General features: G+C 48.4%; 1 protein-coding gene across 1 annotated transcript in view; it reads left to right on the top strand.

The window, feature by feature from the left end:
* The window catches only part of LOC147693350 (transient receptor potential cation channel subfamily M member 2-like), a 1918272-nt gene that overhangs the window by 1681134 nt on the left and 220492 nt on the right, over positions 1 to 16646 (top strand). The window contains exons 29-30 of the mRNA XM_086933680.1: positions 6880 to 6991; positions 11505 to 11568. Of these exons, the coding sequence (XP_086789806.1) occupies positions 6880 to 6991; positions 11505 to 11568 (176 nt within the window). The remainder of the gene's footprint in view (positions 1 to 6879; positions 6992 to 11504; positions 11569 to 16646) is intronic.

Below are 16646 nucleotides of genomic sequence, written 5' to 3'. Positions count from 1 at the left end.
CCAATTCCTTTTTAAGGAATAAAACCCTTATAAACTCAGATGCCACGGACTCTGCCTCTCTTTTATTTGACTGAGTTATTCTTATTGAACTTTACCGCATAGAAATTAAGTATAGGTAATTTAAATTTACCACATGGGGTGCAAAATAATAATGGACTACGATGCAGCCCAGACTAATTACCAGTGGCTGAAATTAAGTTGAGCACATCAGCTATCACTTTTTTCCCACTTTTGTTTTTGATGAAAGCATAATCAGCTTTCCATTTACAATGCCAGGCGACCCTAGTGCAGCGGTTAAAATGTGTCTGCAACAGCGACCTCCTAACCCACCAAATTGAACAACCATTTGAAATGCAATAGGGTTCGCATTTATGCGAGTCCAAGCTACTCACATTGTAAATAACAATGCCTTTTATTTTTGTTTACGTTTTTAAAACATAAATAGAAGGCACTGTCATTTACAATGTATTTTCAAAGGTAGGGATGCACACCTCTTCTCAAACATTTATGCATTGCCTAACTTGGGAAAGCACCCACATGAGAAGATTTAAAAATAATAGAAAGAATGATGAACAGTGCTGGACTCCACATGATAGGCGAGACAATGTGGTCCGTCACAAAATACGGTGTTTTTAATTTTACGAACTGGAAAGCCTTCATCAATATTCAATGTACATGAAAATTGCCGATATTAATTGTGGAGTCTTTTTATGTTCTCACTAAAATTATGCGATTACAGCATTCACAAGAGGAATGGAGAATTGTAGTTCCTGGGTAAAAATAACTTGGAGTTTGGCTGGCGGGTTAGGAGAAAACTACTGTCCAATGGGGAGGAATGAATGTATTTAAGTGTAAGAAATAAAGAGGGAGGGCAAGCTCACCGTGTTAGGGGTAAGGAGAATGATCGTTAGGCAACAGCCATGGCAGGTATGGAAAGCTGCTACTGCAGCATTTACGATGGGATTAAAGTGGCCTGTTTAATGGAGCGCGAGCGGATGGATGTGCTCAGAATGGCGCCAGGCTATAAGGCGATGTTGCCACAGGGTTGCAGTGGTTTAACAGGGGAGGTATACGGGGGGTTTGTGAGGAGTGAAAGTGAACTGGGTTGTGTGGATGTGTACGTTAGAGAAATGCGTGTTAGGTTATAAGAAATAAAAGGTATGAAAGAAGGGGTGCTTGAAGACACGTTAAACCCAGGGTGAAAGTATTAGGCAGATGATCGGTCTTTGTGAGTCATGTGAGCAGGGGATTGAAAACTGAGGAATGGTTTATTGTCCCGTCAGGTAAAGGATGCGCACAATTAATGTGGTGATAATGTATGAGTAATAACAGAGAATATTGAACGTCCTGTTTATTAAATTGTTTATTAATTTGTTATGATACCAGCGGACCTATTGTTAATATTGGCTGTTTTATTTTGTTTGTTATAGTGACCCCTGACGAAGGGCACCAGTGGCCTGAAATGCATTGGGTTTTGTAAAAATACACGACACTGCCTCAGACGAAATTGCTTTTATCGTGTTTTTGCATGAGGTTCGGATGGCCCAGCTTAAGCATTAGAAAACATGAAAATTGGCAAGCACCACCCCACATGTGGAGGAACTATGTTGGAAAATGAACCTAACTAAGATGTTTAGACATACGGATTACATGTGGAATAATTGGATGAATTCGAAACTATTGGATGACATCCCATGAGGGCGCTCTTAGCTGTCCGTTTGGAGGGGGATAGTTCTCATTGTCATTACAATGCCAATAGCCTAAACTTGGCTAAATGCGAGACCTATTGCATTGCAGGAGTTTGAAAAATTGCAAGAGTTTGAAATAATGTGCTGCATTACACTGCAGCACATTACACTAAAGAAACCAACAGCGGACGCCACCAACCTCAAAAACTTCCGCCCCATCTCGCTCCTCCCCTTTCCTGCTAAAGTCATCGAGAAGATCGTCAACAGAAAGCTTGCCGCCTTCCTCGAGACGAACGGATCCCTCGACCCCTCGCAGTCCGGTTTCAGAGCGAACCACAGCACCGAGACCGCCCTCATCGCAGCCACCGACGACATCCGAGCCCTGCTTGACAACGGGGAAACAGCGGCACTCATCCTCCTGGACCTCTCTGCAGCGTTCGACACTGTCTGCCACCGCACCCTAGTTCAACGCCTCAGCAACATCGGCATCTAAGAGAAGGCACTGGAGTGGATCATCTCGCTCCTCGCCGGAAGAACTCAGAGAGTCCGCCTCCCCCGTTCCGATCCTAGGCCACCGAAGTCATCTGCGGCGTTCCGCAAGGATCATCACTCAGCCCCACCCTCTTCAACATCTACATGAGACCTCTTGCAGCCATCGCACGCCAACACAACCTCAACATCATCTCCTACGCCGATAACACCCAGCTGATACTCTCCCTCACCAGAGACCCCGACACCGCCAGAACCAGCCTACTCGAAGGGATGAAAGACGTTGCCGAGTGGATGAAGAACAGCCGCCTGAAACTGAACTCAGACAAGACGGAAGTCCTCATCCTGGGACCATCGCCCTCCGCCTGAGACGACTCCTGGTGGCCCCCTGCCCTGGGCACCACTCCCAAGTCGACAGACCACGCACGCAACCTGGGCTTCATCCTGGACTCCTCACTCTCGATGACCAGACAAGTCAACGCAGTCTCCTCATCATGCTTTCACACCCTACGCATGCTTCGCAAGATCTTCCAATGGATCCCAACCGAAACCAGGAAGACGGTCACCGAGGCACTCGTCACCAGCCGACTGGACTACGGAAACACCCTCTACGCCGGAACCACAGCTAAGCTACAGAAAAGACTCCAACGCATCCAGAACGCCTCCGCCCTACTCATCCTGGACATCCCCCGACGTAGCCACATCTCCGGCCACCTAAGAGACCTGCACTGGCTCCCCGTCAACAAGAGGATCACGTTCCGGCTCCTCACCCACGCACACAAGTCTCTCCACAACCTGGGCCCCAAGTACCTCAACGACCGCCTGACCTTCTACACGCCCACCCGCCAGTTACGGTCTACTAGACTCGCCCTCGCCGCCGTACCACGCATCCGAAGAGCCACAGCTGGAGGCAGATCCTTCTCCTACCTGGCAGCCAAGACATGGAACTCCCTCCCCATCCACCTTCAGCTGACCCAGGAACATCTCGCCTTCAGGAGACAACTCAAGACCTGGTTGTTCGAGCAGTAGCGGACCCTTCCCCCGAAGCTCCTTGAGACCCTTCCGGGTGAGTAGTGCGCTATACAATGTCATGATTGATTGATTGATTGACTGCATAATTTGGCTTTTCTTGCTGCAAAATCAGTCAACCCCTAATTTGGTTGTTCCGTGTTGCATTATTCCAATGGCCCTCATCACAAGTTCCCTTCAGAAATTGGCATATAAACATGCAGCTTTTCGGCTAGACTCTTTGAAAGTTGTGCTGTAGATTTCGTTGTGCAGCAATAGTTAACATTATCTCACTCAGGAACATTACTTATGAAGTAACAATGCGAAAGAAAAAAAACATTGTGAGATTTATCCAATCCTTCCAACACGACAGTGGCGATTCAGGGAAGGTCCATCTCTCTACCAGAGTATCGGGAGGAGGGCAGTGACACGTCAATGCTAATTGTGATGTGCTTATTTATGTTGTACTTAACATTGGGGTTCGTAATTGTCAACTGGCCATTCGGAGTAGAGAAGAAAATCGAGGTGGATGGTAGAATAATCAAGATATGGTGGAGGAGGTGAATTAAAGAAGGAAAGAGGTTTCACAACTTCACACAATTTACTCAAAGAGAAATGAATGAAATAGTAGCTTCCTCTGGGCCGTCACCGCCCCCCACCCCGAACAGAAAAGGGGTAATAAACACGTCCTTGTCCTCCGGTAAAACGAGTTCTGGCTTAGTGAGACCCCTCACAGGAAAGAGGTAATTAGGAGAAAAGGGTGACTCTAGAAAATGACCCCAGTCCATTTAAGGGAATTGAATGCAGAGCGGAATTTCCCACAGCGAAAGGCAATATACAAATATTGTAAAATAGGTTGATCAATGCAGAGTGTGGTTCCCCACTTCCCTGCCGTGCGAAAAGCAATGTTCACAAAGAACAGAGGTGTCAATAATACAGAGACGACTCGAGGTAAGAGTCAATACAGAGCGAAACCTGTAGGAATCGGCATAAAGTGTTCTCTAGCACCCAGAAATAGGAAATACATCCAGGCAGAACCCTAGCCCCTTCCCGGAACGGCAGGTCAGAAGCAAGTGAGCGTAATCTAAAGAATCCCCAAGCAAGAAATCAATGGAGTACTCCTACACCCACCGCCCCCTACCCCTCCCAGGCCAGGAAGTAAAATCAATGCTGGGTGCCCCTTTCACCAAACAAGGTGGGATCAACTGCATGCCCCCAACCCTACAATGTGCTTGAAAATCTATAGCCTTTAAACAAAATTTTATTATTTGTGTCTTTTAAAGTGAATACTCAGCAGGCCTGTTTGTATATATTGTTAGGACTATATACGGATCACTATTGTTAAAATAAGCTAATACTATCTGATCTGCATCAGGACAGAGCATCCACGCCCTGACTTACCCCAGAAATGGGCAAACCACAGGAAAATAAATCAAAGATCACCTCCTCCTAGAATAAAAATCAAGAAAATGCTATTTCGGGATAGGAAATTAATATAGTGTAGAATCTGACTGCCCCTCCGGAAAAAAAACGATAACACCCTGCAGCCTTCCTCGCCCACAACAGCTTTTTCTGATGAGGATGTAGTCGGGTGAGCAAAATGTAGCCGTTCCCCACTCTGCCCCATTTACGAGGTCTACGAACGGACTGCACACCCCGTAACATGTGACATCATATAAGTAAACACAGAAGTAGCACAAGTGTTTACCGGTCAAGAGGCTTACTGCTCAAACCTGTGGGCCGCAGCCTGTATCCTATGCCAGACTGTAGGGACGGGTCCATGCCACGACCTGCGTCATGTTTTCAGTTTGCTGTTGGCCTGCCTGACATCAGGTGGAGAGGAAACTCCCGGGCTGGGATAACTCTCCCTCCTATGTTTTCAGTTGAAACCTATGCGGCTATGATTTTCTTACAATAAAATAAGTCATGAAAAAAATTGTGAGACCTATTGCATTGCGATGCCTGCATGTGGCTAGAGAAGGCGTTTGCTACGCCATTGCTTAACGCCACAAAACAAACCATCTTGTCATCAATAGGGCAAATCCTGCTTATAGCAAGCGGGGCCTCAGAGCGTGTCGATATGCAAAAGCAAACAACGCAGCTATTTGCCGGGTCCTAGCCACAAAACAGTCAAAGGGAGGACAGATGACACGTATGGAGAGGCCGCGTGAAACAGCATGCTCTCCATGTGTGAAAGCATCTTTTAGGTGTGCCGTGTGCGCCTTCTGATCTTTGAAACACTCTGACGCGCTTTGATTGAACACACTGGGACCTTGCGCATTTACTGTGTGTTAAAAGTACCTCAACCCTAGGGACTCTTTTAAAACCTGCATCTCCAACAAAATTTTAAAAAGCAGCCCCGCCCGCAATGGAAGATCCAGCAGCCCCACTTGTGTCTCAGTGGGGTTGGGCAGGCTGGGCTGACAGAGTGAGTGGAAACAATGTATCCCTGTCATGGCATGTTGCCATGACAGGGAGCGCTCTCCGTCCAGTGAAGGAAACACAAATTCCACGGAGGTAGAGGGCAGTGCTGGGACGAGCATGAAACCATTAAAAAAAAAAGTGTGGAGGGGTGGAGAAAATAATGAAACTATTAACAGCGCGGCGCTCAAGACGAGTGCCATGCTGAATATGTATGGAAGTGAGTGTATTTCTGTAACTCAGCATGCTGGGCTGCAAAAATCGGAAAATAAAGTTCCCCTCAAAACACATATAAACCACAAAAGCGGAGGAAAACAGTAGTTAGGTGGTGCTGCTTTGGGAATAAATGGAAGTGAGTATCGGATCTACAGCCAATTAAAGGCCAGCTAACAAGAACAATGCCAAAGTTAAACCAATGGCATGCGGCAAGAGAATTTACACAGCAATAGGTGGAGTTTCACCCAACATACAGATTACTGGATGTTCGGAGAGACAGCGAATGCGCTGCCTAGGCAAGACCTAAAAACTGTAGCGATCACCTTGGGGTACCCTCAGAGAGGGTCCCTCGTACCATGTAATCCTGCTGCTGCCAACACTGAAATTATGACTGGATATAATCCCTTATGGAACGCAGGGAGGTACTGCCTCTTTCAATGTTGTGTTTTATTTGCATGGAGACACCACAAGCCATTTCCTGCCCTTTGTATCACCCCCTGAATAATCTGGTTCCTCCTGCTCTGATAAACACTGCTTCAGCAACTCATATACTATAAACACCTGATTTAGACCCACATGAATCAATTGCATTTGACCCCATATGACTCTTCCGGTGGCAGCTAAAGCTTCTGGTGAGTCACATGCCAGCCAATCACATGCATCAAGGGAGACTAGAGCAGATTTCTCACCCTAAGTTAGGGAGCTTTCCTGAGCAGGCCTGTCCTTGTTCTGATGAGAAGTGATGGTTGAAACGTCGTCTACGACCCCAATGGACTGAATACATGAAAATGACCAACTGATTATTAGATATTGAGCAAGTGGTGTCGGAAAGGAGAGTGAGTGGACAAGGCCAGTTACTTAAGTTTACGGAATGGTTTATTGAACATAAGGGGGTTATTAGTAGGTTGTATTTGTCAACATGTGACAATCCTAGCAGGTACTAGATGTTAAATTAAATTTTTGGTGAGGATTCATTAATGTAATCTGCTGTTTGTGGTTTGTATGTTTATTCCATGAGACTTGCAGGTTCTTTTTTCTGATGTTTCTGCAATTTCAGACGAAGTGTGGTTTTCTGACGGGAGTGACATCTTAACCTGGGAGGATGGAATGAAGACAAAATACCTCTGTAAACAGCAAAAACAGAGTCAAAGCACAGACATCTCCAACAAGTAAGTCTGTCCCTCACACCACTGTAATGCATATGGTGATGCAGGCCTGCACTACATCTAAAGGGCCTGGAGATCATTCATTTCAAGATACCACTCACTCCTTCACTCACTCGTTCACTCACTCATGTTCTGTGGTACCCAAAGAGTAGCTTGTGCACTTAACATGCAGAGGCTGATGGTGTACAATCAAACCAACTAGACACCCTAAACAGGCCCACTCTTTAGATTTACAGTTGCTTGATATCACCATCTTCCCCCTTCCCTCCAGGGCCTTGTGCAAAGTTGTGACAGTTTATTTACACAGCAGATGAATCCTCTGGGTTGGTGCATGGTACTTGTTTACTTAAGGTCTTCTAGGCAGAGATGTGCTTGGCAACATAATAACAGTAATATGACCAAGCAAAATAAACTGAATACAAGCAAATAATTGTAGATAAATAATAGAAAGTGCCAGCAGACTATTTAGACCGACTGAAAGTCTCCTTTGACCGACAGTTGGGCATCCAGAACGCTTCCCAATACATCTTAGTTGTGGTAATAAATCATTGTTTGAAGAGTGTTAGAAATGGGATCTCTGGTTGGCACAAGGCTTGCGCCAAAGCCAGGCAGAGACCACCACTCTAGTCAGGGCAAGGGAGATACACACCAGAGATAACCCCTGCTCACCCCATTGGTAGCTAGACAAGAGCAGTGAGGCTTATCCTGGGGCAATGTGTAAAGCGTTTGAACAACACACACAGCAGCAACACACTAGGCACACCACAAAAGGAACTCCACGCAAGGTTATATCCAAAAATAGTCTATGTATTATCAGAAACACATTAGAGTAGCAATCACACAATATACACTGTGCCAACTGGCACTAGGCAATATTTACAAGGGACTATATACACCTGACAGGGCTGATTGGGCCACTGTCTGGACCATCACAAAGTGGAAAGAGTAAATGTAGAACTTATAATAAAAGAAGATCACAACCAGTAATTACAGGCAAACACTGTACTTAGAATTATCCAGCAACATGAAACATAGGATGCACAAATCACCTTATCATAAACCACAGTAGAGGTATAAATCATGGTGCATAAATACAGTACATGAATCACATTTCCTGCACATCTACATAAATCACCTTAGGGTCTGGCGCCCTACAAACCTATGAGCCCCCCTGGCCAACTGGCCTTCTCATGGGCTCAAATGCCCCATGTCCCGCAAAGTCAGGGCTGGCTGCAAATGGAGGTGCACAGTTACACAGCCTAAACTTGGCAGCTGCCCACTAATAGCTGGGCAGCTGTGAAAATGAGCCTGGCCACCGGGACTCTAAACAAAATGCTCCCAAGGAAGAGAATTGGGGCTGGCACTATGGTGCTTCCTGAACACCTACTGGGGCTCCTAAGAAACTATGGCCTCACGTTACAGCTGCCCACTGTCTGGCGGGGAAGCTGTAAGTATGCAAATAGGCCCTGGCACAACTGTGCCCTGGGCCTAACTGGGGCTCTCCAATTAACTCTGCCCCCTCGTTGGAGCCCCACGGGCACTGGGAACAAATATGGCAAAGTTGGAACGGCCCGCTGTCAGGTGCGGGACGGCTCAGACAGCAAGAAGAGAAGCCCCTACTCACCGGGCTCCTTCGGCATTGACTGCTCCGGTGGGCTTGCTCCTCCGGTCGACTTGGCACATCGCGGGGCTCTCCTCACTATACGGGAGCCCCGCTGTGCCTCTGTGTCTACCTGGCTTCACCCGGGCCCCCTTCCAGGGACTTCGATGAAGAGCCAGCATGGGTCCGGACTCCCCATGTCTCTCTCTTCCTGGCCGTGCCTACTATCAGGCTTTCACTGCCTGTGTTCCAGTGGCGCGGGTCAGGGATTGCCTTTGCGATGGTCTTGCCCCGGCTCAGGCAATAGACGCCTGACTTTTGGTTTCGTGCTCCACGGCACCCGGGTCGCAACGGTGATTCTTCTTTGGCTCTCAGCAATGCGGGGTAGGCTCCCGCTTTAAAATAAAGGCAATTGCGGGGTGGGCACCTGCCAGCGGAGCACAGGTGCGGGGTGGGCACCCGCTCGTAACATGTGCATAAAGCAGGGTGGGCACCCGCTAGAGAACACAAATGGACTAGCAAAAGCAGAGGCAAACGTGGGGTAGGCTCCCACTCGATCAACAGCGCAGGGTGGGATCCCTATGCTCTGGATTCCATCGGCAGTCACTTCTGCAACAGCGTGTGGCCAATACATATGCTCCTTTCAGCAAAAAGCGCTCTTCCAACTAAAATTAAAGTGCGCACAGTCACTGAAGTCCAAAGTCCGGGGGGGGGGCAAAGGTTGAGCCCAGGCAGGTCAGCACACAGGACCCTCCAGCGGTTCCTCCTGGAGCCTAGCAGCACCAGCCCCCTCAGTCAGGAACAGCACAACAACTTTCATGGAGTCACAGCCCATTCATTTTTGTTAGATGGTGGCTCGTTATCAGACACACCACAGGGGGGCACAGCCAGCATTCAGGGCAGGCGCAATCCTATTCAGGGACCAGAGACCTCCCCTCCCACTACTCAGAATGCAGATGTCCCTATTCAGCCTAGCGCTGACTCACCCTGCCCCTCCTGGAGCCACCCACACCTTACCAGCCCCTGTCACTCAAAAGCCAGACAGGCAATTCACATCAGGCAGGCAGACCCATAGCACACAGAAATGTCAATTTCTAAAAGTGGCATTTCTAACATAATCACAATAAATCTGTGCACACAATTGCACAACATTTACAGGGCCGGACTGGGAACCAAAACCGGCCCTGGCAAAGTGCTTGCGACTGTGCTTTTTGCAAGGGCCGGTTTTCGGCCGATTTTGTTACAGGGCCGATTTTGCAGCTATGCTGCAAAAACGGCCCTGTAACAAAAGCGGCCCCCAGGGGTCCAGCACCGGCCCCCCACCCGTGCGGCGCACCGGGGGATTGCCCGTGCCCGCAACGGCTAGTCCGGGCCTGAACATTTATTAATAGCATTTTATACATACCAGACTTGACCATGCTGCACCTCTCATATCAGGATTTACCAATGACACACATTTCATCAGGGAATCCCCCATGCATTTCTATGGGAGGGCAGGCCAATCTCACTAAATGTAACACAGAGCGCACGCACTTTACCCTAGGCCAGAGTGTGAAAGTGCCCAGAATCCTAAAACCACTACCACCATGTCAGAGCGTAAGGCAAAACATTCAAGGGGAACCTGCCAAAAAGGGCTGAGTCCACCAGAGATAAAAAGAAAGAACCTGCAAAACCAAAATAAAGGTCTCTTCAGGTGCAATCCTTGCAGCAAACAGCAGGAAGTGGGGAGTTTGGACTGGTCTGGGGAGCGGTCAAAGGAGGTTCACGGTGGGTTCACCCCACCTGAGATCTCCTCCTGTTTCAGCTGGGTCACTGGAGAAGGGACTACCTGGACCATGAACTGTTCTTTTGAGTCTGAAGGCAGTGTCTCCCAGCCACACTCTACTGAGGTGTCTGAAGCCGAGGATCAATGACCGTAGAGTTGGTTCACTAGCTGGAAGAGTTTGTGAATGAGGCACTCTGGGGCACACACCTCTAATGTGACCTCTGCTCCTAAATAACCCTCTTCTCGGTTAGAGTGATCAAGGGGTACACCTTACAAGACTGGGTGGGGTTCTGTCTTGGTGATCATATTTATGTAGCTGTTTATTTCATTGTGTTGTAAAGTTCCCACCACAGCACAGAGTTAAAATTGTTTGGCCGAGAACTCCTAAGAATATAGGACAAAGACAGCCATGCACTCTTTCAACAATTAAATGCATGTACATGTCCTAATTTGACCATATAGACTAAGATAGATTTGTAGTGAACAGTCGTTTTCCCAAGAAAGAATCGATAAGAGGTCATTGACTGAGAGGTCCGTCTCATTACTTGAGAGGGACTGTGAGTAGACTTAGAGATTGGTCAGATTTGGTCTCTATTTTCTATAACATTGGGCTCCCTTCATTTAATGATGAAAATTGACTTATATTTTAGATTAGGAATTGTAATGCTTTCAAGTTTTAGGGGCATATGTATCAAGCCCTTTTCCCGTTCGCAACTGGGAAAGCCTTTTGGAATGTATCATCCGAAAAAGGCCAGCGCAAAATAGGGAATCGCAAAATTTGCGATTCCAAATTTGGCGAATGCATTTAAGGAATCGCAAATTGCGAGTCCTTAAATGCAATGCAGGAAGCACCAAAGTTGTGCGATTGTGGCTTAAGAAACCGCAAATTACCACCAACTTTAAGTTGGTGGTCATTTGAGATTTAAATGCACTTTTTTACATTTTTCACAGTGCAATGTGGCTCACATACATGCCCTTAGGGCAGAGTTGGCAAAGTGGTTACGGCATTGGTTGCAGTTACTCACTTCCTTCTACCGTCCTTCTCCATAGGGTTGATGTAGTGGTTATAACAGGGCTTACACTTGCACTGTTGGTTCTCTTTTCAGTCCCCCTGGGACTCTGCTTACTCACTCCCTCTTCTCTCTTTCTAGGGTTGATGAACTAACCAATTTATTGAAGGTTGAACAGATGCGTGCCCGGGCGATGGAACAGCAGGTGATGTGCCATGATTGTTTTTCATGCTCATTTCAAATGTATCAATACATTGTTTTGGGCTTAGATGAGTTGAACTAATCCTGCCTATGTTTCCACTGGATTTATCATTCCTATGAGCACCTACTATTTCAGTTTCAGCTGTATCGTAATCTAGTGACCAACGTGCTAGAAACAAGTTTGGAAGGGGGTCTGGCTTTCTTGACAAGGCTCTGTGTTTTCTGCAAGTGGTTTACTGTCAAGTCCAAAATGTGAAACAACTCGTTAACCAAAGTCAAGTCAAGTCAAGTCAGATGATTTATATAGCGCGCTACATACCCAGAGAGTCTCAAGGCGCTTGAGGAAGGGTGGGGAATTACTTGTCGAATATCCAGGTTTTAAGTTGCTTTCTGAATGTTAGGTGGTTCTGAGTGAGGCGAAGGTGAGTGGGAAGTGAGTTCCAGGTTTTAGCTGCCAGGTAGGAGAAGGATCTGCCTCCCATGGTGGTTTTGTTGATGCGAGGTACAGTTGCAAGGGCTTGGTTGGAGGATCGTAGCTGGCGGGAGGGGGTGTAGAAGGAAAGTCGTGAGTTGAGGCATTCGGGTCCAAGTTCGTAGAGTGCTTTGTGTGCGTGGGTTAGGAGGCGGAAAGTAATCCTCTTGTTAACGGGGAGCCAGTGGAGGTTTTTCAGGTGTCCAGAGATGTGGTCTTTGCGCGGGATGTCTAGTATGAGTCTGGCTGAGGCGTTCTGGATGCGTTGGAGTTTTTTCTGGAGTTTTGCGGTGGTACCGGCGTATAGGGTGTTTCCGTAGTCCAGGCGGCTCGTGACCAGTGCGTGGGTGACCGTTTTTCTAGTTTCGGTGGGGATCCAGCGAAATGTTTTTTTGAGCATGCGAAGAATATTGAAGCAAGATGATGAGACAGCGTTGACTTGTCTGTTCATAGAGAGTGAGGAGTCCAGGATGATACCTAAGTTCCGTGCGTGGTCCGTCGGGATGGGTGCTTTTCCAAGGGCCTCTGGCCACCAAGAGTCATCCCAGGCGGAGGGGGAGGAACCTAGGATAAGGACTTCTGTTTTGTCTGAGTTCAGTTTTAGACGGCTGTACTTCATCCACTCGGCTACTTCTTTCATTCCTTCATGTAGGTTGGTTTTGGCGGTGTTAGGGTCTTTGGTGAGTGATAGTATCAGTTGAGTGTCATCAGCGTAGGAGATGATGTTGAGGTTGTGTTGGCGTGCGATGGCCGCGAGGGGGCTCATGTATACGTTGAAGAGGGTGGGGCTGAGTGAAGATCCTTGTGGCACGCCGCAGATGACTTCGGTAGCTTCTGATTTGAATGGTGGAAGGCGGACTCTCTGAGTTCTTCCGGCAAGGAACGAGGTGATCCATTCCTGTGCTTTTCCTTGGATTCCGATGTTTCTGAGGCGTTGTATTAAGGTGCTATGACAAACTGTGTCAAAGGCTGCGGAGAGGTCGAGGAGGATGAGGGCGACTGTGTCTCCATTGTCTAGCAGAGTTCGAATGTCGTCTGTTGCTGCGATGAGTGCGGTCTCAGTGCTGTGTTTGGCTCGGAAGCCGGACTGTGAGGAGTCGAGGGATTTGTTGGTTTCGAGGAAGGCGGCAAGCTGGTTGTTGACAGCTTTCTCGATGACTTTGGCCGGGAATGGAAGGAGCGAGATGGGGCGGTAGTTTTTGAGTTCGGTGGGGTCAGCTGTGGGTTTCTTCAGAAGGGCGCTGAGTTCGGCATGTTTCCAGCTTTCCGGGAAGGTAGCGGAGTTGAGGGAGCAGTTGATGACTTCTCGGAGATGGGGTGCGATAATGGAGTCTGCTTTGTTGAAGATGTGGTGAGGGCATGGGTCTGTGGGGGATCCTGAGTGGATAGAGTTCATCAGGCGGATGGTGTCCTCAGTGGAGATTGGGTTCCAGTCATTGAGGATGTTCAAGGGGGGTGGGGGTCCTGCAGAGGGTTGGGTGGGTTGGTCTTCGGGTCGGTTGTCAAAGCTGTTGTGGATGTCTGCAATCTTGTTGTGGAAGAATGAGGCTAAGGAGTTGCAGAGGGCTTGAGAGGGGGTGATGTCGTTGGAGTTGGCTGAGGGGTTGGTAAATTCCTTGACGATGTTGAATAATTCCTTGCTGTTGTGGGCGTTGTTATCTAGTCGGTCCTTGAGAGCGGCTTTCTTGGCATTCCGGATCAGTTGGTGGTGTATACGGATGGCGTTTTTGAAGGCGTCCTTGGTGCTAGTGTTTGGGTCTTTTTTCCAGGCCTTCTCAAGGGAGCGACAGAGTTTCTTAGATTTCTTAAGATCATCGTTGAACCAGGAGGCCTTCTTGCTGCCTAGTTTGATTTGACGTTTTTTCAACGGTGCTAGGATGTCGGCGCTGTTGGATAGCCATTGGGTGAGGTTAATGGCTGCTTGGTCGGGGTTTGAGGAGTGGGCGGGGGGGTTTTGAAGAAGCGATGAGGAGATCTGGTCGATGGTGATTTTGTTCCAGTTTCTTCGCAGAGTGGGTTGAGGATGGTTGTGGGTTGTGGTCTTATTGTAGGTAAAGTGAACGCAGCTGTGGTCCGTCCAAAGGAGAGCTGTGGTGTGGCTGAAGGAGACATGTTTGCTGGAGGTGAAGATAGGGTCGAGTGTGTGACCTGCGGTGTGGGTGGGGGTAGTGACAAGTTGTTTGAGTCCCAGGTTGGCGAGATTGTCCAGAAGGGTGGTGGCGTTGCGGTCGTTGTTCTTTTCCAGGTGAAAGTTGAGGTCCCCCAAAAGAATGTAATCCTCGGAGGGGAGGGCGTGTGGGGTGATAAAGTCCGTGATGTCCTCAGTGAATTGTGCATGGGGTCCTGGTGGCCTGTAGAGGAGGGTGCCTCTGAGTGTGGTCTTGGGGTCGATGTGGATCTGGAAGTGAAGGTGTTCAGCGTTAGCGAGATTGACGTCTGAGCTGGTTGAGATGCGGATGGATTTCTTATGAACGATAGCGATGCCTCCTCCTGTTTGGTCGGTATGGTCCTTACGGATGATCTTGTAGCCTTCCGGGATGGCAATGGTGATGTCTGGGGCTGATGTGGCGTTCATCCATGTTTCTGTTAGGAAGGCGACGTCTGGAGAGGTGGTGTCAAGTAGATACCAGAGGTCGATGGCGTGGCTGTGGACCGAACGGGTGTTGAGCAGGATGCATTTTAGGTGGTTTGTGTCAGAGAACTGTTTTGTGTCCGAGGATGAGGAGTTGTTCTTGGTGCCGTCGAACTTGCAGGAGTTTCAAGAGAAGGGTCCATGGATGTGTCCAGGAGCGGCTTGGACGCAGTTGGGGAGACGTCCGGGGTTTGGGGCTATGAGGGTGGAGGCGTCGTATGTGATGCGGGTGGGGTGGGTGGGACGGGGCCAGGGGGTCTGGCGCTGGGCGCGGTCCAGGCGCGGACGGGCTTACCTTTGGCGCACCTTCGGCGCGGCCGCAGCGCGTGGACGCTGCGCGTACATGCATCTGACATATGTGGATAGTGGCAGGGGAGGGGCGAGGGAGGGTCGGCTGGGAAGGCGGGAGCGGGGCGGAGACTCGGGCAGGTCGAGACAACAGCAATATCAACAGCAAAATGGCCGGCAGCGTGGGACGGAGTAAGCAAAGCAAAGCAAAGTAAAGCAAAGTGTGTACAAAGCACTACAATAAATGTCAGACAAGGCAACACAAAGCGATGGCACAATAAAATCAGCAGCTACTCAGCAGGCGAGGTGTGGTGCAGCGCTGTGAGGCACACTGATTAAACAAGTACAAGGAAAACGATCCTGCAGTGTGAGTAGACTACGTGAATAACAGCGTTTTTAGCTAATAAATCGGTCGTGCAGTGCGAGATGGTTACCTAAAATGTGGCGAGGTGTGCAGTAAAAGCGGTCCTACAAAGCGGGATATTTAAAGTTACTAGCAGCGGTGTGCTCAAATAAAGCGCTTCTACAGTGCGCGATTATAATATAAATACCAAGCAGCGCTGTGCGCAATTGAGCGATCCTGCAGAGCGAGAAGAGTAAATATTAGCGATGATTGCAGGCAGCTGGGAAGAGCAACGATACCAGGCTGTTAGGGAAGGCAGGTCGGGGAGCAGCGTGGAGGAGCGGCCGTGTCTGTTGTAAGCAGGACGACCAAACATAGTCAGAGGTTCTCCTCTCACTGTGCTTGACTGATAATAAGCATGTTTTTACAGGTGCTAAAGGACGGCAGAAGGAGCACTATTTAATGTACATAGGCAAGTCCCATATTTTAAGGCCTGCGAGGCCGTTGGCATTGTATAGCTTTCAGGCAGGAAGAATGTGCTTACAATTTCCAGCATCCTCAGCTTCAGCGACAAAAAATGTTATAAAAAGCTGAGGGCCTCATTTACGAGTTTTGTATGGAGGGCAGCGTAGCAAGTCATTTGGCTGTGCTGCCCTGCCTCAAAAGGAAAGGGCAGGAATGAGCTGTATCTATGAGATACTGCACATTTCCTGTCCTCTTCCACTGCGCTGGTGCTGTTTTGTCTACCTTGTGCCAACGCAGGCATTCTTGCTCCATGGTGCAAGGGTGTCCGCATTGTAGGAATTATCGTTTTCGTGCAGAAGGGACCCCTTCCTGACCAAAAACAATCAATGGAGGCATTTAACTCCTTCTGTGTGCGCTGCAGCACATAGAGGGAGAAAAACAGGGGAAATAAATGTATTTCTCCTCGATTTAGTGCTGCCCCAGGTTTACTTGATTAAGTACATCTGGGGCAAAGTTAAATCCATTGGTGTTGCGTGGAAAAAAACCTGCAATGCCCATGGAATGCTTCTTTGACTCGGAGTAAAGCAAAGTAGCGACTTGCTCTGCTTCACCTTACCCAATGTTTATGAATAGCCATGGAGGCTGGCCTTACATTGCCTCACAGCGGCGCGGGCATCTTGTATCTCAAGATATCTCAAGCTAAAACATATGGGTTTCTATAATTTCCCTCTCTCAGTTTATTCCTCAGTTTATTCCTCTCCTGTGGCAATAGAGGCCAATTAAATCTTGTTGTGCCCTCCTGGTGCTCTACCTTTAGGTCCTCCGGTTCCCAAGATGTCCTGCCAGCCTGTTTGCTGATTACATAACTGCTGGTGTGTCTCT

This window comes from Lissotriton vulgaris, chromosome 8 (genome assembly GCF_964263255.1).
Source record: "Lissotriton vulgaris chromosome 8, aLisVul1.2, whole genome shotgun sequence".
Classification (NCBI taxonomy): Eukaryota; Metazoa; Chordata; class Amphibia; order Caudata; family Salamandridae; genus Lissotriton; species Lissotriton vulgaris.
This window is presented reverse-complemented; position numbering and strand designations above follow the sequence as displayed.